Source organism: Drosophila eugracilis, unplaced genomic scaffold, assembly GCF_018153835.1.
Source record: "Drosophila eugracilis isolate 14026-0451.02 unplaced genomic scaffold, ASM1815383v1 contig_1197, whole genome shotgun sequence".
NCBI classification, from domain to species: domain Eukaryota; kingdom Metazoa; phylum Arthropoda; class Insecta; order Diptera; family Drosophilidae; genus Drosophila; species Drosophila eugracilis.
Window position 1 is genome coordinate 1,401,930 of NW_024571981.1, and position 20,366 is coordinate 1,422,295.

Sequence of the window (20,366 nt, forward strand, 5' to 3'; positions counted from 1 at the left end):
TTTAAATATAATAAAACAAATTTGTAAAAATGTATTCAAAAATAATAAAATTGGTCAATGTTTAATTTCAACCGTTTTTTAACACTGTCGCCATCGATTAGTGTGACCCTCTAGTAGATAATCTGTGTGATATGCCATTCACAGCGACTAGCCGACAGGCACTGATTGGACAATTTCTTTGCCAAAGCAATCTTCCAAACAGTTTCCTGCGCTTTGAACTGTATTTACATAACGATTTCCCAGGATTTTCGAGGTACCCAGTGTGCACAGTATCTTTCTCCATGTGGAAGTGTTTATTGAATTAGAAAATAGCCGAGAAATCAGGCGATAAGCGAGGTGAAAGCAGGCGATACTGATCAAGAAAAAGGGGGAGGAGGTGGTTCCTCTGAAGAAATCGAATCTAATCGAGAGCTCCGCCACTTGATAGCAAAATGGAAAATCTGTAAAGCTATCGGCAAATGCAAAAGGAACTGGGATTAGTATCCTCCGAACTGGGACTGGGTTTCGATTTAGATTTGGGGGCCGCGGAGCGGTGTAAATGCGTGCGGCCGTTGGCCTGATGCTGTCACACGGTGGTGGTGGCGTGGAGCCAGCGATGTCCCGGCCGGATTACGAGCAGAGCGCCCTGCACCACAGCTGCCTGCTGGTGCTGCTCCGTGGCGTGGGACCATCTCGCGCCCGAATCCTCCAGCGGGCGTTTGAGAAAGTGCGACGTGTCAACCACATTCGGGTGAATGGTGAGTGGTGCTCCTATTTTTACTTCTTAATCTTAATCTTCCTATCATCTCTTCCAAAGACTCCTCTGGCAATCCACGCTCTATTTGGATACGCTTTGTTCACGATCATCCCGTGGAACACAATGATTGGGGCGACTTCCAGACACATCGACGTCTGCTTGGACTTATCACTATAGGCAAATTCGATAACCAAACGGAACTTAATGAGCTGTGCCGTCAGCATGAATCCCTGAAAGTTCGGTATGGCTCTACTCTGTACGAATCCCGTGCCATTTTCTTTGGACCCGGAGAACCGCCACTGGAAACCATTGGCGAGGTTCTACCACCACAGGCGCCAGCTGTAGGAAGTCGCCTACAGGATGAGTTTACTACGCCCTCGAACTTTAAGGCTCAGGCCTTCTTCTATCGCGAACATGATCCTTGCGTAGATCTGGAAACTCGGATTGGAGACTTTGCCAGCGCCTTGTTTTGGGTTCTGGAATCGCGACGTTTGGAGAGATCCCGAGAGAAGGCGGACAAGGTGAGCCTGCTGCTCGCGCCCTTTGAAAAAAGAGACTTCGTGGGTCTAGATATGGAATCCAGAAACAATAGAAAAAGATGCGTGGGTCGTGTGATGAAGAACTTGGCGGATCTGTCGCTGCAAGCGGGACTAGTGGACGATGCTCTAAGCTTATACCACAATGCAAATGAAGACTTTGAGGTCAGTCGGTGATTCCCTTTGGGTTGGGGCCACGGAGGAGGGTCTCTGTGCAGCATCCGCAATGTTATTGTATCCACAAATGCGCGAGATCGAGACACTGCACAGAAACTCTTCGCTTCAGGAAGCGGGTGAGTACTTAAAACTCCATTTGATTTGCATAGCTAAGATCTGATCTTTTTCAGGTACCTCTCCTCTGAAAAACACGCCTGAAAAGTGGCGTGCTAGCGATGCCACCAAGAAAATCAGTGCCAGTGATGCAACTGCGAATAATGTGGATTCTACCCAGCAACAGCAACACCGCATGACCTCCAACTCATCTTCCTGCTCATCGGTATCTTCCTTGATAACGACCACAACAACTTCATCCGCCTCGGACACGCCGACTACGTCATCATCTTCCACATCGACGATATCAGCCGCACCGATTCCGGGACATCAGAGAAATGGTGATCTGCCAGGGAACATTCTCAAGGCGGAGGAGATCACCAACTATTATCGCAAAGCCATTATTAACTACAGTAAATATAGGCATGCAGCTACAATTGAAACTGAGGCGGCTCTGAAAGCATCGCGAATTTGCATAGAGCAGAATCGTCCATTGGATGTGGCCATGTTCCTGCAGAATATTTTGCACATCAACCTTAGCATGAGCGAGCCGGAGCGCGTCAAGAGATTCGAGATTATAACAGAACTCTACCAACAGATCGGATATCAAAGAAAGGCAGCTTTTTTCCAACGACTCGCAGCACTGAAACATGTGCAGCAAGGCAGCCAGGCGCCAGACTGGAATCAAAGCTATCGCCTCATGTTGGGTAGTTTTACAGGTTATTTACTTTGCTTGGATCCGCTTGAGGTGCTGGAGAATGCTGCCGGCTGGCCGGCACTGCAAATTGATCAGGTCCAGACCCTCATAACGGCCGCCAGGCGATTGGGACACTCAGCTCTGGCCACACGGCACATGACCTTTCTGCTGCAAACGCAGTGGGATAACATGTCGCCAACGGAGCAAAGCGAGATGGCTGTGCAACTGCAGGTAATTTGACTATATCAATAAGAAATATACTGATTTAATGATGAATTTTTGTAGAATTTAAGCGCCCAGTGCGAGGGCTCACCTGTTCCCTTGGTGCTGGAGAATGGCACTGTGATACCACCCGCTAATCTCACGGATCTGCCCTACTGCCTTGATCTACAGGTTAAAGATTTGCCCGCACACTTAAGACCGCAGCGAATTAAGGTGGCAAAGGCGGACAGCGGGCCTTTTCTCTTTACTCCGATACACTTTAATTCGGTCGACAGAAGGGACAAGAAAAAGGACAAAAATAAAATAGGTAAGAAATATCCCTCTACAAAATGAATCCCTCTTAGTAATTTTTATATTAGCTTTTCAGTGGGTGCAAAACGACCTTAGTGAGGTGACTGTGCGCCTGCGTAATCCCTTACCCTTTGAGTTGGCCGTAACGGACATGAGATTATTAACGAACGGTGTGGTTTTTGAGTCTCTGCCACAGACTATTGTTCTCCAGCCACATGTTCCTACATATGTTGCGTTGCATGGTACGCCCATTGAGACAGGGCAGCTGGATCTGCAGGGCTATAGCACGCACACGCTCGGCGTGAAATCCAATTGCCGGCTTAAGCACATGCGTGATCGTAGCTTTCCCCCTAACTACTTGGTGGATGTGATTCCTGCCCTTCCTAGGATATCCGTGAAAACTTCGCTGCCTCAAACAGCAACGTTTAGCAATATGAACAGTGCTGATATAGTGGTGACCTCTGCTAGCTTAACCCTGTACAATGGAGAATCCTCCAGCTGCACGATAACTATCACTAATGAGAGCGCCACGCTATCTCTGGAGCACCTAGATGTTAACATCAACTCTAATGTAGAACAGGAGCTCCAGAAAAAGATCTTCCGTATAGATAAAGATGATTTGATGGTGAGATTTGATCTGTAAGAAAGAGTTCTAAACCATTGAGCATTCCTTTTTCTACAGTCGAAGCTGCCAGTACCTCCTCAGGGCTCCATTGAAATTGTTTTGAATGTTTATGCTGAAGCGGATTTTGTGTGTCCCCATCCACCGCCTTCGTTGCAATCAAGCGCTGCTGCCGGGGACTACGGTGCTGCCTCATTAACGCACTGCTCCAACTTTTCCACATCTGGACACGCCAGCTTACCATCGAGAGTGGGATCTCCACAACATCGTCGAAACGAGCCTCAGAATTCGAGTTTCCGATCAACGTTTTCAGGCGGTCAACCTTCGCTGGCTGCTTTGAGCCTGCAGCCAGGCGGTGGTGGAGGAGCAGGACCTTCCAGTCTAGGATCGCAATATTCCCAGCACATAGAGGCACAAGTCCGATTGAAGTACTCCGGGGGAGAAGCTCTTACGGCGGGATACTGTCGTCAGTGTGCGGTGTCTTTTAATCTAGAACTTTTGCCCAGCGCGCAGATAACTAGCTGGGATGTGCTTCCCGCAGAAGTGTAAGTGATAATCTCATCCATTTCCAAAGTCTAACTAAAAATGTAATACATATAATCTGCAGAGCCTCCCAATTTTACCTGGTACTTGACATTTCCAACCTGACCGCTCAAGAAATGTCGCTCAACTATACGGACACCAAGAATATACTCATCGAGGCCAAAGAAAGCTGCCGGGTACCGATACCCGTGGATCGCTGCTCTCTGGAGCAAGTGGTTGCTGCCCGAGCAGCCGAGGTAGCTGAGAACCTGGAAAGAGGTATAACAATTTATATTTAATATAAATTCATAATTTAACATGCATTTTCTGCCAAACAGAACTCTGCTTTCGGACTCAGTTGCTGTCGTTTAATGATGCTCTGAGCAAGCTCTGCTCAATTCACATAGCAGAACGGGTGAAAATCAATTGGCTGTTGACAGGAACTGATATCCAGGGAATCGCTTCCCTGCGAGGAATTGTTCTCTCACAGTCGATGGTGGATTTGACAGCTGTATCGCCTTTGGAGTGGGGTAACTTGCTTGGAATCCTTGTTTATTGATATAATGTCAACAATAATTTAATGTTTTCTTTAGCGATCAGCTTTCAGGAGACACCTGTCCAGCCACACAGTGAGATTGTGTGCACGGTAGGCCAGCGTGCTCTGCTTAGTATTCAGCTAGCAAATCAATCCCTGCAGCCACTTAGGAACTTGGTGCTAAGCATTAAGTTTTATCAGGATTATCTAAATGGTATGGAGAATTACAATTTGGAGACACGCGTGGCTATTTCAGGGCCAAATAGGTAAGGGTTAACAAAAGGTTATATCAATATATCCATCTAAATATCATTATATTTTACAAACTCCTTAGAATTGCAATTCCCCTGCTGGACAAGCAGGAGCAGAAACAGCACACATGCTCTGTGATATTCTTTACGCCTGGACGCTTTAAGGCCAGCATCGAGTGCACCAGCAATCCGCAGAAGCAGCCAGAGCAGCCAGCGTCACTGCTAACCCGTTCCTGTCCGGCGGAATCGGAGAATGTCGCCCCATCGGTCATGTTCTCCTCCAGCTACGATGAACAGCAGGTTCATGTGTGGAAGTTCATTCCGCCCATTGAGGTGACCGTCGTGGAGCAGTGAAATGTTAACTGTCGCTAGTTTAATTTCGTTATTATATTTGTATATGTATTGTGTATACACCCAATTCCCCACTATCCAGTTAAATAGTTTGATTCCCTCGCTCTGTTATACCCACGAATACGAAAAGCAATTGTTTGTAAAGAATTCTAAACTAGATACAAAATATAACGCATAACTCTGTATATAATTAAGCTCAAACAAAATACTGTACCCTAAGCTTGATAGAAAAAAATGGCCATAACATAAATCTTATTGAATCTATAGTCCATGCCTGTAAAACATATACTATATAAATATTTAAACATGCGTTACGCCGTGGTGTATTTATATACATAGATAGCAAATGTTCCGCGCACCTCAAAACCACGCCTAGCATTATACATTTTGATAACAAGCTCGTATTTACAAAATATTTTTATACAATTACCGGGGCAATACATATGTATCATTATGAATTACAAATTAAGATTGTTGCTAAAGAAATTATGCCAATGAAATGTGTGAATAACTGTAGTGTGTAAACGCAATAAACTCTATTTGACGAAACATGCAATTTGGTTGATTAGCCCTTCTCAGCCCAGTCTTCTTATCTCGTCCATGGTGAAGCCGTTGCGGTTGAGCATTATGCAGGAGAGCACGTACACGTAGTAGCTTCCTGGGATGAAGGTCAGTGCTCCGATAATGCCCAGTGCCCACACACGATCCGATCGCTCCCGGCTCGTGTCGGTTATCCAGCTATGAGTGGCGAAGGCAATGCAGATCTTCAAAACAAAGAAAAAAGTAAGTCAGTTTTATGAATGTTGTATGTACATACATACATATATATTAATTATAGGAAAAATATATACATATCTTCATATGCCTATAGATACTTATTACTTACTATTCCACCAATGAAAAGCAATAGGATGATGGCAATGGTTTTATAGGGAACTGGGCCGGGTACCGCCGGTTCTGTCCACTGCTCATTGACGAATCCATCGGTCTCGCATTGGGACTCAACAACCTTCACATATACCCCAGTATCTGTTGACGGGGCACTCCCACCTCCAGCATTTAGACGAAGCCGTGAATCCGTTTTGGTGGGCTGCATATTTGGTCAACAGGCCGATCTTGACCGAGTGCCGAATTAACACTAAACAAACATTTAGCGGCGTTCAATTCAATTTTAGCAAAAGAAAACAGATGGTGGGGCTGCCAACCTGGGCTAAATACTTATAAACAGTAAAGACCGAATAAATTAAACCATAAAAGCAATTGAATAGAAAATAATTATTTTTAAAGGCCAATTATGGACCGTTAAATGATATGATTTTATAATTAATACAAAATTAATATTTTTCTGAATTGAATCATTTATTTTTGAATGTTGGAAGTCATTTCAAAATAAATGATGCTTTAAAATCAAAATGCAACCAATTTTGGTTTTCGAAGTCATTGATTCTTTATATTCAAATATTTTATAATTTCGGAACTAATTAATTATTTAAAAAGCCTTTCAATTATATTGAACCCTTTTTAAGAGGCTCAACCGAGCTCCTGCTTAATCTAAGAGCTTTCCGTGGAACCCGTCATTGGCCAGCTGGCTATAAACGTGAAAATAAATGGTGAAATCCACGTCCATTTCATTTCGTTTGCCCAAAAACGTCTCTAGGTTTCGGAGTAGATCCCAGTTTCTTAATTCTCTTTTGATATGTGCACCACAATATATATAAATATATAAAGGCGGGTTATACTATATGTTAATTTTTTTTATTATTTATTAAAAACAATACATTGATCATTTTGGATTCAAATAAATCAAAACATCCACTTTTAATCATCTGTAAACAAAAAAAATCTGGATAAGAATAAACAATTTTTTTTAAAGAAATGTTTACAAAATAAAATTTGAAAGATCAGTTCTACTATCAAGACAAATCAGTCATAGACATCAGATGTCCCTATCTTAGGATTTCATCAGATTGAAATTTAAAACCTTAATGAAGATAATTTCTTACCTACTGATTAGGAATTCTTTCCGAACATAAGACACCTAGAAAAGATAAACATCTCTATAAAACACGTTGAATTTCAATTCTATTAGAAAATAAAATATTAAAAATCAGTTTTACTATCAAGATAAATCAGTCATAGACATCAGATGTCCCTATCATAAGATCTCATCATAAAAATAGAAGAGAAGCTTAGGAGGATACTTACATTTTTGGATTTCCTTATACGGTTCTTCCACTAGTTATCCAGTTTTTCCTGAAAGTAATATAAATTACCAAATTAATTTTCTGTGTTACGAGCACACACTTGACCATTTTATAATAATAATCAGTTCTACTATCAAGATAAATCAGTCATAGACATCAGATGTCCCTATCATAAGTTCTCATCATAAAAAACGTGTTTTTGACTTTTAAAATGAATACTTACAAAATCGACAAGAGGTCCGCCTTCTGGTTGTTCCAAAGTATGAACACCACCATCTTTTACCCGTGCTATAAGATATATTTATTAGTTTTCTTCAAGATAAAAATGCAGAAAGGTGAAGATATTATAAAATTCAGTTCTACTATCAAGATAAATCAGTCATAGACATCAGATGTCCCTATCATAAGGTCTCATCAAGAAAGAAATGTTGATTTAAGTATGATAAATAATACTTACTTACAATCATAACCTATTTTGGGTTACAGACCAGCAATTTCACCTAGAATAAAAATATATTCTTTAGTATATTTTTAGAGAAGAACACACATTCAATATTGACATATTTCTTAAATCAGTTCTACTATCAAGATAAATCAGTCATAGACATCAGATGTCCCTATCATAAGATCTCATCAACGTAGTTACATATGCTATGTTTAGAAGAAAACTTTCACTTACCATTTGAATGGATTACAGTTGTTCTAAGAAGTCTCCAAATGAGACTCTTTGGGTTAATGCTGACACGCTGTTTTAGAAATGGATTTCTAATTCCAGATTCTTACATTTTTCAGATATTTTCTTACTTTCAGCCATTAAACAGATAATTGTCTATCAAGTTTTTAATAATTTGTAAATATTTTCTTGAGAAATTCATTTTTATTTTAAGTTATTTTTCTTTTGCTGTGCAACACGTGCTTCGTCTTTCGGTTGGTCATTTAAACTGTGACCGCTTCAACGTTGTGACATGACATCACATCACTAAAAATAAAATACTGAACTGGAAATTTCCTGGATTTTTTGGTAACTTTTGTAAGGCGCCCGGTATTCAAGATTAATTTGAATGTGTTGTACTTTTCTATATTTTTATTATATAAATAGATATTGCGATTCGGACGCTGTTGCGGATACATAACTTGTTCTAAACATCTAACTTTCGCATCCTTATTGGCCAACAAATTAAATTGCTTATTACTTATGATTTACATGGCAGTCAGTGACCTTGCATGTGACTAATCTGAATCAACAAAACTAATCTTACTCGATACAAGGCTGTCATAACTCGAAAAATATTCCATTTTAAGAAAGTATTCAAGGGTAAATGGATATGATTACAATTTATGCAAAAGGTTTTTCCAAAAAATTCTACAAATATACCTAGACATATTTAAAATGTTCAATTTTGGTTTGGTTTTTCAAATATAATCGAATAGGAATTGGGAACAATACAACTATATGACTATAGTTTTATAAGAGCCTTATGGAGTATAATCATATTTTTTGGATTACGACAGTCTTGCATTAAGTGAGCTATCTATCTGTATACTATTTGTATCCCAGCCTCATGGATCCTCCGAGGTTGTGGTTGCCTCCTGTGCCTGCTCCAGTTCCTGTTGCTGTGCCAATCGCAGACGCTTTTTGGCCTGAATATCGGCCAGCGTTTGTTCGATGGAACGCACGTCCTTCTTGTTCTTGCTGGGCACAAAACCGTAGCTTTGGTTGGTCTCCGTCTTGCGAGCAGCCTGCAATGCGGCCGACTCTCCTATGAGGTGGGCATACTTGGCCTTATAGTTGGTCGTAGGTTTTACTTCGCCGGCGTCTTGATCCGCGGCAGCAGACGTGGATGAGGATGAGTTCGCCGCCACAGAGGTGGACGCTTCCTTGTCACTCTGTTCTTGCGCCAATCGCTCCCGCCGTCGTTCCGCATACTCCTTGGCTATCTCAGCATTCCAGCCGTCTCCATTTCGTCTGGCCGTGACCTCGTCCTCGCCAGGAGCATGCTCCTTTTTGTACACAACCGAGTGCCGGTCCACGTCCTCGCGGCCAAAGCTCATGGCAATAAAACCGCCATTTTCGGCTACTTCGTGGATCACAGAGCGATGTACCTTATCCAGCGGCTGGAATTCAATGAACTGTCTGTCATCCTTGGCGAATCGACCCATCCGTTCGTCCACATACTTCCGGAATCGAAGAAGCTCCTCCTTCTGTTTGTTCTGCATACGCTCCATCATTTCGCGCTGTTTTTTGATCAGCGTCTTCTGCTGCTCGTTATTGGCAGGCGGTGCATCCATTGCATTAAGTATAGAGTCGAGCAGGTCCATTTTTCAGCCGTGTTTTTCTCCCTTTTCGGTTGTGTTTTCTTTACAATTCCTAGTTTCTTGTTGATCAATTGGCGGATGTGCGCCTGCGATACGATGTCATGAAATGAATGCGAGGGAATCTCAGTTAATCGAGCGGTTCGCTCTTTGTAGGCGGATTTTTTGGGGACTTACCACTCTCTGGCGTTTATTATTAGCCCGTTGGGGTGTTCGATTGTTGTTGATTTGTTTGTTTTATGTAGGTAAAAGAAATTATAATTATATTGGCAACCGGTGCTTGTGCACCAAATTTATTCTGCGAAAAATACTAAAAATAGTGTCTGCCAACTTGGTTTCAATTACGGTATTTCAGTATTTTTAAATTAAACAACAGCTGATTACACTTCGCGGCAGGCTAGCTTTTTGAATAAAACTTTTAAATATCCTAAGATTTGTTTTTGGAGGTACGATAAAACTTCGTAGGCTTATATAGGACTTACTTATTCATTAAAAGTGTGTATTTTTCATGTTAACGGCACATTTATGTATTGAATTTAGTATCAGTTAATTAAAATTTTTTTTGTTGAGCAGTGTCAATAAGTTATGAAAAACAAGTTGGCAGGTCTCTTTAAGCGCTATTCTGTTTGAAAAACTTCTTCCACGTTAAATCCAAATAGATACCGTTTTATTTTGTTGACACGTGCTGCAATGGAAGCAGAACGACGCACATTAGTCCACTGGTTCCGCAAAGGTCTCCGAGTGCACGATAATCCTGCTTTATCGCAAATTTTTACCGCCGCCAACGCGGAACCAGGAAAATTTATCATCCGCCCCATTTTCATACTGGATCCCGGAATACTCGACTGGATGCAAGTCGGGGCTAATCGATGGCGGTTTCTTCAACAAACTCTTGAAGATTTGGATAAGCAGCTACGGAAACTCAACTCCCGCCTGTTTGTCGTTCGCGGAAAGCCTGCAGATGTTTTCCCTCGTATCTTTGAACAATGGCGCGTGGAGATCTTGACTTTCGAAACAGATATTGAGCCATATTCCCTGTCCAGAGATGCTGCCGTGCAGAAGTTGGCCAAGTCCGCGAATGTTAAGGTGGAAACCCACTGCTCCCATACAATTTACAATCCAGAGATAGTTATAGCCAAGAATTTCGGCAAGGCTCCCATTACGTACCAAAAGTTTCTGGGCATTGTAGAGCAATTAAAGGTACCTAAAGTTTTAGGAATTCCTGAGAAGCTTAAAAGTAGGAATGAGCCTAAAAAAGATGATGTTGAGCAAGAGGATTCGGAGGCCTATGATTGCCCGACTATGGAACAATTGGTCAAGAGACCGGAGGAACTGGGACCCAATAAGTTTCCTGGAGGTGAATGTTTTTGATTTTCTTTATTTAAGTTCATTTCATTAAGATACATTTTTGATTATTTCCATGCCTAGGTGAAACAGAGGCCCTCCTCCGTATGGATGAATCACTAAAAGATGAACTTTGGGTTGCACGCTTTGAGAAGCCCAACACGGCACCAAATTCTTTGGAGCCCAGCACTACCGTACTGAGTCCTTATTTGAAATTTGGATGTCTCAGTGCTCGATTGTTTCATCAGAAGCTTAAAGAAATTCTAAAGCGGCAGACTAAGCATTCCCAACCTCCTGTTTCTCTTATTGGACAACTCTTGTGGAGGGAATTCTACTACACAGTGGCGGCTGCTGAACCAAACTTTGATCGGATGTTAGGCAATGTCTACTGTCTGCAAATTCCCTGGCAGGAACAGCCAGATCATCTAAAAGCATGGACTCATGGACGCACCGGTTACCCTTTTATAGATGCCATAATGAGGCAATTACGCCTGGAGGGTTGGATCCATCACCTGGCACGACATGCAGTGGCCTGTTTTTTAACTCGAGGAGATCTTTGGATCAGCTGGGAGGAGGGACAGCGGGTGTTCGAGCAGCTGCTGCTGGATCAGGATTGGGCCCTAAATGCTGGCAACTGGATGTGGCTCTCAGCGTCCGCATTCTTTCATCAGTACTTTCGTGTTTACAGTCCGGTGGCGTTTGGCAAGAAGACTGATCCCCAGGGGCACTACATCAGGAAATATGTACCAGAACTCTCAAAATATCCAGCTGGCTGTATTTATGAGCCCTGGAAGGCCTCGCTGGCGGATCAGCGGGCATATGGATGTGTCTTGGGCACGGATTATCCCCATCGGATTGTTAAACACGAAGTGGTGCACAAGGAGAACATTAAGCGAATGGGAGCCGCATATAAAGTAAATCGTGAGGTGCGCACAGGAAAGGAGGAGGTGTCATTTGAGGAGCCAGAAACATCCACTTCAGGCAAACGGAAAGTGCGAAAGGCAACCGGAAACGCCCCCAAGCGAAAACGTTAAAAATTGAATATGTATGTATGCTACCTTGTATGAGAGGTAGCTACATAAATATATTTTCTATATATAAGTTTATCGTTGAGCAGATATTAGATGTAAATTTTAAGCTGTCTATAAAATTTTTAATTGGTAAGGTACCTACATTCGGGTACAAATAATATTATATTTGACTTACGATTTGTTGTAAATATATCTAAAGATATCAACTTGAAAATAGTTAAACGAATTATTTAAAGTATTTTTGAAAACTTGAACTTGTTAAATAATTTGGGAACAACACGTATTTGATATTACCACTCAATTTGTAAACATTGTAGCCTTGGATTTAATATCTTCCTCAATCCAGTTGTGTCAGTTGTTGAGCCAAGCTGTGAATTTCAGTCATATCTAAAATTTCGGGAACTTAGGACCTTTCAATTTTTGTTCGTAAAGTATTTTCTTTAAAATTTGGATTTACGTTTTGAGGTGTGATAGTTTTTAAATTTTAAAACTCGAATACTCGGACTAAAATCATGTTTCGCAACTTGTCGATGCTAAGGAACAAACTGGCGATGCAGAGAATTCTGGTCTCCCGATTGACCTCGCGCTCAAATATGTCTACCGGGCTTACCTGCCTCACCATTAACCGACCGCGAAATATCGATGGCGTTACCGTGATTGATATTAATATAAATGATATGGCTAAGAATGACGTCGAGTTCAATCGTAATTTCGTTAACTCGGTGTCATCCATCGAGATCCCCCATTTCCAAGAGTTAATTCAGTCAGTGGCTGCGGATGTAGCTGAAACGAAACCTACAGAGGATCCGGCACCCGCGGACACTGTGGAAATCCTACCCAGTGGGGCACCAAGTTCCGTTTTAGGCGTGGACGGTAATCCCATTGTGCCCATTGAGATCGATGGGTGGAATCAGGAAGATGAGGATCCCACCGTCCAGAAGAACGACAAGGACGTGGACATTGGCAATGACGATGAGTACAAGGCGGAGATGGCACTGCGTGTGCCAGAGGTCCGAGAAGCTGAAATGGAGTACAAGGGCATCAAGGTGAAACTTCCGGAGACTGCTAATCAGGATGTGGGGACCTATCGCTTCCGTCGCGACTCCCAGGATCTCAAGGAGGTCGGCGACGACACTCGCCTTGTCCGGTTCGACAAGAAGTAGACGAAGCATTTTTTTAGTCTTGGGCACAATATTTTTCCTTATCTCATGGTTTTCAAATTTGTTTGAATCTGTTGGCGGGATATCTTAAGACTTTTGTAATCAAGTGTGTTGATGAATGGGGGTTCCTAGTAGAAGTTGAGGCGTTAGTATAATCGAAATAAAACATAAATACAAAGGACATCTGTGAACTCGACCCTGTAGTTTTTGATGATGGGGATACACTACCCCCAAATAGCAATTCAATGAAATCCCGCCGAATGCAAAATCTAGATACAAGTGCTAGCATATGGACACAATAGCAATATGTGGAAATGCAAAATTGTCCAGAGTTCGGTTGATGATTATTATCTGTTGGCCGTTGGTGATGCGGACGTGGCCACTAAGAACTGTCAGTTCTGGCGACCGGTCATGCTTAAATGAAAATCCAACTATAGACCACGACCACTATTTTAACCTACCCCCAGTCTCTGGTCCCCACTCCTGTTCTCCATGTCACAAAAGATCGTTTTGTGGTCAATGGCAACCGAAACCGGGGCAAACACTTCCCATAAATTGCATTAAAAGCGGGCCAGGAGCGAAAACTACTCGTAACAATGCAGCCCGGACATAAACACGCTGCAAAATGTTTGTAGGCTCTAAACCAAAATTGAATTTGCGGTTTCGCCTGTGGGGCGGGCCTGTGGGCGTGGCGGTGCGGTATGAGGTGGGTGTTTAAAGAGTGTGTGTGTGCAGGTGGGGTATTGCAAATAACTGTAAATGAAGCTAAAATGCGGTCAGCCGAATGGGGGATGCAATAAAAATGGCCGGGAGCTCAACGGAACGAAAGGGTGGATCATCGAGATTGATTATAATCAATATGAACAGTGACGGAAAATCGAAATTTGTAGTAAAAGTAGGTATATATAAAATTAGGCTTAAATCTGTATTTAACGAAACGTAAAAGCTAAAATGTAAAAGAGCTCTTAAAATTTTGAAAAGAAAAACCAAGGTTAATCAAAACTTGTTGTTATTTTTTATTCTTTTCAACACTTTGGAATTTTGTTTGAAAATTTTAGAACTTTGTTTAGTAGTAACTATATTCATCGCTTTCATTACTGTCTTTTTTCTCACGCTCCGGGTTGCATATTTTTGAATTATGACCCAAGTTTGAGATTTTTGTCTTATTCGAAAATTTATGGGCCGTTTCGAGTGATTTTTTCTGTCTTTTATAATACTTCAGACATATTTTACTTTGTTCTGTGTTTTCTTTGACAAGTTTCTTAATTATTTCATCGATCTCTTTGATTCGATTCTTAATATTATTTTCCCATAGAATGCGATTTTCATTGTAGTGTTTAAATTGAGCATGAACATTAAATTTTTCTATTATTGGACTCGTTCTGCTGACATTTTCCACTTTCTTAATCCATGTAGATAATTCAACATTTACTGCTGGTATCGGTTTATACTTTTCCACAATTTCCTCTAGTTGCTTTGTTGCAGTTCTATTAAGCTCCCCAATTGTTAGGCCTACGACTGAAATATATATCATTTTAATGAGTTTTATGGCTGATGCTTATGTACTAACTGTAGTCAATATTTGCCAATATTAATATTGCTATAATCTTCATAGTGCTAGTTCTAAAAACTAACTAAAGCCTAACTTAAGTAAAATTTTTAATTGGTTTTTTTAACCAGCATAGCCAAGCAATTTGAGACGCCATACTAAAAAAACGTAGCTTAAACTTATCATTTATCATGCCAATTATTCCCCTTCCGATCTTATTACAAGTTTAAGTACCGCCTTTGAAAAATGAATACCAATGTATTATATATTTGATTTATTTAAAGGCTAAACATAATCGTGGTAATCCCTTTTAACGACAACGTCTTCCTTTTTAAAATTTGAGTACTTAAAGGCGTTTTGAAGAGCACTTTCCTGCAATTTTTAAAATCGAACACATTTCCGACCTCCTTCTTTAAGCGCAATCAGTGCTCTGACTTTTTCCAGTAGCGACTTAATTTGATCTTCGAGCCTCTGTCTTTCCTTGTCGTATGCATCAAATTGTGGTTTTGTAGACTTTTTCAATTCACTGCGAGAACTCAACTTTTCCAGTAGCCAAGATCTTATACTTATTGACAATATTCTGTAGTAACTTCCTCTCATTTTCTTCTACATATTTTATAGAAGCATTACATAGGGCTAAAAAGGGATATGAAATATTATTAAAAAAGTAAATCTAGGATTCTCAAAGCTTTAACTATAGCCAAGACTTGTCAATATTAATATGGCTATGATCTTCATGATGCTGAGATGAAATAGAAACTGATACTTATATTGTTATTTGTTTTTGGTTTTAAGTTTGATAAATCACTAGTGTATCAAATCTATTTGACGAGCTTATTACTTTAATAAGTAAGGAGTGTCCGAACGGTTTGCTTTATGTTCGGGGATCTGATATAACCTATTATATATGCCCTGTTAAAATCACCATCAAACCAAAAGTTACGGATATCACCGAGATGGAGAACTGACATATAGGATATACACATCAAAGTCATCAGTGGCAAAATCCCTCTGACATCGAAATGGACATGTATACTTGGGAAAGCTCACTGCCAGCAGTTTGCGCCTGGAAATGATGTGGTTGGTTAGTTGCGGTCCATGTGCTGGTTCTTCCTGCTGCTCCTGATGACGTTCGGGCATGGAAATGACGACTGGCTGACTGCAAAACTTTTTTCCCTTTTTTTTCGGCCTCGACCAAGTTGTAACCGTAAATGTAACTACGGCAGTTAAAGTTGGGTCCGTCGGCAGTAGGTCAGACATCCGACATCCAGACATCAGACGCCAGGCTAGTGCGGTTTTTAAATGAAAGCGGGAAAGCCAAAAAATTGACAGCCAGTGGGGTTTTTTTTGCAGTTTTGGAAAAGGACTCGCTTTTGGGGATTATAAGCAGAAAACTTTTCATATGTATGGGAAATTCTTTTAATACGAAAAGTCGTTTTAAACATAATATTTCTAAATAAATCTATAACTTTATAAGCTAGTAAATAATACACTTATCCTTTAGATGTTCAGTGAAAGGGCTTATATATTGAACTCAAAAATTTTCTTAAACTTAAATTCTTAAATATTTTATATTACTACTACCTTAGCATTACTAAACTATGGACTGCAAAAAAATAAATCGATAAGTCAGTCAGTCGAGATGCAATCAAAGCAATCAGCTTCAAATGGACCGCTCAGCTGCCCCGCCTCATTCGGCCGCACTTCCCTTCCTTCCGCTCCTCCTTCCAGCAACCGGAGGCCATCAACATCATCATTATCATTACCGTTATCATCGTTGGTCGGCTGGCATTTCCGCTGGGTTCGAGAGTTGGCCAAGGGCCATTACAGAAGTTGACCAACTTTTAATACCCGCACTGGCCATGTTGCGCATGTGTAATCCCATTAAAATCCAATAAGTTAAATTATTTCCATTATTATTATGTGAACGCACTTTGTCGCCGTCCGTCCATCAGTTTATCCATGCCATACGCCCCTGCTGCCCACCTCTTTTGCGTCCTGCGTGATAAGTGCTCATGTGGGCGTTTATCTCTCCTGTGGATTTTGTCCTCCAATACCATTTACCTACTCATCGATGCACTCAAAAAATAAATGCTTAGAAATATTTGTAATATATTTTTGAAGTACCTATTTAACATTTTTGAATATTTAAAGATTTTTTAAGATTTTAAGGTTAGCTTTTTGTTGTTATTATTTTTTTTTGAAATGCTTAGAACTATTGTCGATCATCGCATTATCTTTATCATGTACGTTAGTTTTAAATTGCAGTGTACTATTGAAACGGCAGCACTTTTGACCAATATCTGCAACACTTCAAACTCTGCTGGCTGTTTCTGTTTCATCTCCTGGTCGATGTCCGAGTGTGGTCATGCCATCAGCCCCCAGCTTCTGTCCCCAGGTCTCCTGTTTGTTGGCCATTAAATTGCATTACGTTCGTGCAATCATAATGATTGCCGTTGCCATTGCCGTTGTTGTTTCCATTGTGTCGAGTAATTTGCGTATATTTTTTAATTACTTGGATGCTGGCTTCGAAGCTTAAGAGCCGCTGAAATGTCGGTGGGACTTAACTTTAATAATAGATTCCATCAATGGAAATAACTTCAGAAGGATCGAAATATCAAGAAATGTTAAGCCCATTTCGTAAAACTTATTGGATAAATATATGAAATTGTGTTTATCCAGACTTTGTAAGACTTTCAACATATATATATCAACTTATTGATTATATTTTTATATTGACTAGCAAAGCCCCAAAACAATCGCTTTAAACTTACTTAATAAAGATTACAATTTAAAAGCCAGTAAATCTCCTCTTTCAAAATCCCAACAAATAGGTATTACATGGAATTGAAAACTTGCTCGGACCAAGCCCTTTGATAACACGCTTACAATGGCATCGTTAATGGATCCACTGGACGGATGCAATCACCATCAATATCCAGCAATCAATACTCGATGAGCCAATCGAAGGCAAACCAGACCATAAATGCCTGTGAGCCACTTGAAAGTCATCAAAGCTGTTATCTAATGGAATTCTTAAACTTTTGCCGGCCATTTTCCTCTCACTATCTCTCTCTCTCTTTGTCCCGTTCTCGATTTTCCCAACCAAAGGGTCCATAATTAAACATGCAACGCATAATGGAGCTCTAATGGCTAATGAATGGGGTGGTTATGGGTGGCTTTGGAGAGCGGAAGGAGATGGAATGCAAGATGCCAGTCGGTGTAAAATTTACATTTTTCGCCCCACTACCCCTTCATTTGCCCTGTCCGCCGCGTCAATGGAATTGAAAATTAACTCATTAAACTCTGAGGCGACCAGCGCGTCGTATACGTAATGCGGAAAGATCTCGCCAAAGATTAATGATTTTCCAAGTGACAGACAGAGGAAGCGAAAGAGAGATAGAGAGAGAGAGTGAGAGGTAGAAAACGTGAGATATAGATCTGCCAGTTGGCGAGAATTTCCATGCAATTATTTCCATATCAACTTCAATGCGCCGTGAAAAGTCTCGCGACGAGGAGCAGCAATGAAAAACCGATTTGCTGTTGTGACAATTGTAATTTTTCACTCGCTTGGTTTCATTGTCCGAGTTAAACTGATGGTGCCACTGGCAGTGGTGCCACTGTGACACAGCCGCAGCCACAGCCACTTCCTCAGTACCTCAGATAATCAGAGGTTCCTCGCCGGGCTTTTCCTCTTCTGAATTTCATTTAAATGATTACGGTTTTTCATTTCCCTTTCACAGTTTGTTTTTTTTTTTGTCTCTCCAAACCGGCGACCATCACGTGAGGCATAAATTTTTCATCGAGCCTCCCGTCTTTTGGGTATATTTTGCACTCCATTGGCAACTGGTTCGTGGGGATGACCAATTGGTTTTATGACCCATTCCGGCACACTTATTTCCTTCTGTTTATGTTGGCGAATTCCCTTTTACGAGCGCCTTTCATTTCATTTCATTTTGTTAATCAATTTCTGTTTGTACATGGCGTTGGAGACAGGCCTAAAACAACATTTAAAGATGACTTTTTTGCTGTTACTTTACACAAGGAAAAAGTTACTTTATGTTAAAAATGTAAATCATTTTTCCAGATATCTTAAAATGTTTGAATATATTATTTTAATTTATTATAATTATTATTTTAAAGGCTTGGAGCTGTGTAAATTTTTAAATTTTTAAAAGTTTCTGTTTATATTTCTGTCAAATTTTTCTCCCTAGTTACATCTTCTTGTGGTTCCTCTTATATTCTTTTCAAAAAGCTTTCCATTTAAAATTAGCTGACCACAAATTGAACAATTAAACTAACATATAGCTATAAAGACTCGCCATATATATACTCGAAAGTTTGTCCAAACATCTAGCACATGTAAATATATATTTGCATTGCGGTTTGACCACAAAACTCGGCACATGTCAATTATGCAAATTCGTTTTTCGCTTTTATGGCCTCAAATTTTTTGGCTCCCAGATTTTTGGAAACGTTTTTATAAATTCATTAGAAAATAAGTTTTATGTAGGACCCTTGTTGTTCTTCCCACGGAAACTCTCCCTATGCTGACCCAAAATTTATGCTTAATATGATTTCCTTCTCGCCAACTAAAACAAAATTTGGTTGCAAACTACAAAATGATTAGTTTAAAGTTTAGTTAGATTAGGCTTGCAAAAAAATTTGCAAAATAAGTTTCAAAAAGTTTTAAAGTTATAAAAAAACGTCAAACTTTAAACGTTTTTAAAGGAGAGCAAAGTTCAGTAAATTCTTTGAGGTTTAAAACTGGCAATAAGCATGTTAAATTTTAGTTTCGTCTTATCTTTACTTTAACTAATTTTATCATTTAACTTGACTAACCTAACATCAGTTGCTGCATAATCTGAGCAGGACCAAATCACAAACATAATTTAAAAGTAAATTTCAATTACCAAATGAAGGGCATTTATAAAATATGAGCTAGATTCGTGACCACACCGCAGACATGATACAAAAGTAAATGCAACATTTTTCGAAATATCAGCTATTGCCCCTCGCCAGCGCCGAAGCTCTTTTGTTGCCATTTTGTGAACGACCGCAAGCCAGTCCCTAAACATTGGCCCAAGGACCGAGGAAGCGAAAGACCAAAGGACCAGTCCCGGTGATGGGGCACTGAGTAATATTTATTATCGCAAAACATTTGTGCAAATGTCCTGCTCGCATAAGCAACGACGTTGTCGGCCAGTCCTTGGAGAACATTTATCTTATTATCTTTGCATATAGCAGCGGCAGCAACAACAGCAGCAACAATGTCGCATAAATAAGACTCAGCGCGGGGCAACAACAATGCGATGATGAGCAACATTAGGCAAGGACAAACAGAGCCAGGACGAAGGATTCAGCAGGGCTCAGGGAAAAACCAAAAGTCAAGTCAAGCCAACAGACCGCAGAGACACAACAAGAACAACAACAACAGCACTCACACACACACATATACAGCAGCCATACTACCCGGGGCAGAAAGTTGAAATTTTTGGCAAAAGCCTTGCCAACATGACAGTTAAGGAGCAATGGGGAAACCGGCCGCAAAAGTTCCTCATACGCCACGTGTTTCCAGAAAACCCACGCCCCTTTTTCCTTCTTTTGTATTTGATTTGCTTTGTTTTTCCCAGCACACACACATGACAACTTTTTGCCTGCGGAAAATTTTTTAATTGATTAAAGCCGCATTTGCATTGCGGCTTACAAGAAGCTTAACAATTTGCGTGCTC

At 40.6% G+C, this 20,366-nt stretch overlaps 6 protein-coding genes, 1 long non-coding RNA gene, 5 other non-coding genes and 1 pseudogene across 16 annotated transcripts; 3 read left to right on the forward strand and 10 right to left on the reverse strand.

The window, feature by feature from the left end:
- The first annotated feature begins 151 nt into the window (after positions 1-151).
- LOC108115482 (protein brunelleschi) lies at positions 152-5,582 on the forward strand. Its single transcript, XM_017226966.2, is given in 11 exon segments — positions 152-737; positions 797-1,428; positions 1,430-1,565; positions 1,620-2,470; positions 2,525-2,768; positions 2,821-3,377; positions 3,435-3,919; positions 3,982-4,175; positions 4,235-4,426; positions 4,490-4,697; positions 4,766-5,582. Coding segments are annotated over 11 exon segments (3,969 nt in total). The 5' UTR covers positions 152-538; the 3' UTR covers positions 5,037-5,582.
- LOC108115485 lies at positions 5,436-6,267 on the reverse strand. Its single transcript, XM_017226971.2, has 2 exons — positions 5,920-6,267; positions 5,436-5,797 (listed from the first exon to the last, which is right to left on the reverse strand). Exons 1-2 carry the CDS (start codon positions 6,127-6,129, stop codon positions 5,609-5,611), a joined length of 399 nt encoding a protein of 132 aa, XP_017082460.1. The 5' UTR covers positions 6,130-6,267; the 3' UTR covers positions 5,436-5,608.
- A 553-nt stretch (positions 6,268-6,820) lies between these two features.
- LOC108115486 lies at positions 6,821-8,202 on the reverse strand. 4 transcript variants are annotated; one of them, XR_001772802.2, is made up of 6 exons: positions 7,917-8,202; positions 7,695-7,737; positions 7,461-7,525; positions 7,239-7,286; positions 7,037-7,071; positions 6,821-6,859 (listed from the first exon to the last, which is right to left on the reverse strand). It is a non-coding gene; the product is annotated as an uncharacterized LOC108115486 (long non-coding RNA). The 4 variants fall into 4 exon arrangements; XR_001772803.2 differs by lacking the exon at positions 6,821-6,859 and having other exon boundaries at positions 6,867-7,071; positions 7,917-7,983; positions 8,042-8,202; XR_001772804.2 differs by lacking the exon at positions 6,821-6,859 and having other exon boundaries at positions 6,867-7,071; positions 7,699-7,737.
- LOC121530193 lies at positions 6,931-7,005 on the reverse strand. The gene has a single exon (XR_005993864.1). It is a non-coding gene; the product is annotated as a small nucleolar RNA Me28S-Cm2645 (small nucleolar RNA).
- LOC121530189 lies at positions 7,137-7,211 on the reverse strand. Its single transcript, XR_005993861.1, has one exon. It is a non-coding gene; the product is annotated as a small nucleolar RNA Me28S-Cm2645 (small nucleolar RNA).
- LOC121530187 lies at positions 7,356-7,429 on the reverse strand. The gene has a single exon (XR_005993859.1). It is a non-coding gene; the product is annotated as a small nucleolar RNA Me28S-Cm2645 (small nucleolar RNA).
- LOC121530190 lies at positions 7,587-7,661 on the reverse strand. The gene has a single exon (XR_005993862.1). It is a non-coding gene; the product is annotated as a small nucleolar RNA Me28S-Cm2645 (small nucleolar RNA).
- LOC121530192 lies at positions 7,806-7,880 on the reverse strand. The gene has a single exon (XR_005993863.1). It is a non-coding gene; the product is annotated as a small nucleolar RNA Me28S-Cm2645 (small nucleolar RNA).
- Positions 8,203-8,306: 104 nt separating the features above from the next.
- LOC108115484 (sperm-associated antigen 7) lies at positions 8,307-9,846 on the reverse strand. The gene is made up of 2 exons (XM_017226969.2): positions 9,728-9,846; positions 8,307-9,639 (listed from the first exon to the last, which is right to left on the reverse strand). The coding sequence occupies exon 2, from the start codon at positions 9,554-9,556 to the stop codon at positions 8,798-8,800; it is 759 nt and encodes a 252-aa protein (XP_017082458.1). The 5' UTR covers positions 9,557-9,639; positions 9,728-9,846; the 3' UTR covers positions 8,307-8,797.
- Positions 9,847-10,164: 318 nt separating this feature from the next.
- LOC108115483 (cryptochrome-2) lies at positions 10,165-12,139 on the forward strand. 2 transcript variants are annotated; one of them, XM_017226967.2, is made up of 2 exons: positions 10,165-10,907; positions 10,979-12,139. In XM_017226967.2, the coding sequence occupies exons 1-2, from the start codon at positions 10,241-10,243 to the stop codon at positions 11,926-11,928; spliced, it is 1,617 nt and encodes a 538-aa protein (XP_017082456.1). In that variant the 5' UTR covers positions 10,165-10,240; the 3' UTR covers positions 11,929-12,139. The 2 variants fall into 2 exon arrangements, with proteins under 2 accessions (XP_017082456.1, XP_017082457.1); XM_017226968.2 differs by having other exon boundaries at positions 10,988-12,139.
- A 155-nt stretch (positions 12,140-12,294) lies between these two features.
- On the forward strand, positions 12,295-13,266 carry LOC108115440. Its single transcript, XM_017226875.2, has one exon. The coding sequence runs from the start codon at positions 12,438-12,440 to the stop codon at positions 13,086-13,088; it is 651 nt and encodes a 216-aa protein (XP_017082364.1). The 5' UTR covers positions 12,295-12,437; the 3' UTR covers positions 13,089-13,266.
- A 565-nt stretch (positions 13,267-13,831) lies between these two features.
- On the reverse strand, positions 13,832-14,698 carry LOC108115418. The gene is made up of 2 exons (XM_017226854.2): positions 14,656-14,698; positions 13,832-14,603 (listed from the first exon to the last, which is right to left on the reverse strand). The coding sequence occupies exons 1-2, from the start codon at positions 14,696-14,698 to the stop codon at positions 14,152-14,154; spliced, it is 495 nt and encodes a 164-aa protein (XP_017082343.1). The 3' UTR covers positions 13,832-14,151.
- A 221-nt stretch (positions 14,699-14,919) lies between these two features.
- On the reverse strand, positions 14,920-15,774 carry LOC108115419 (annotated as a pseudogene).
- Positions 15,775-20,366: the final 4,592 nt, after the last annotated feature.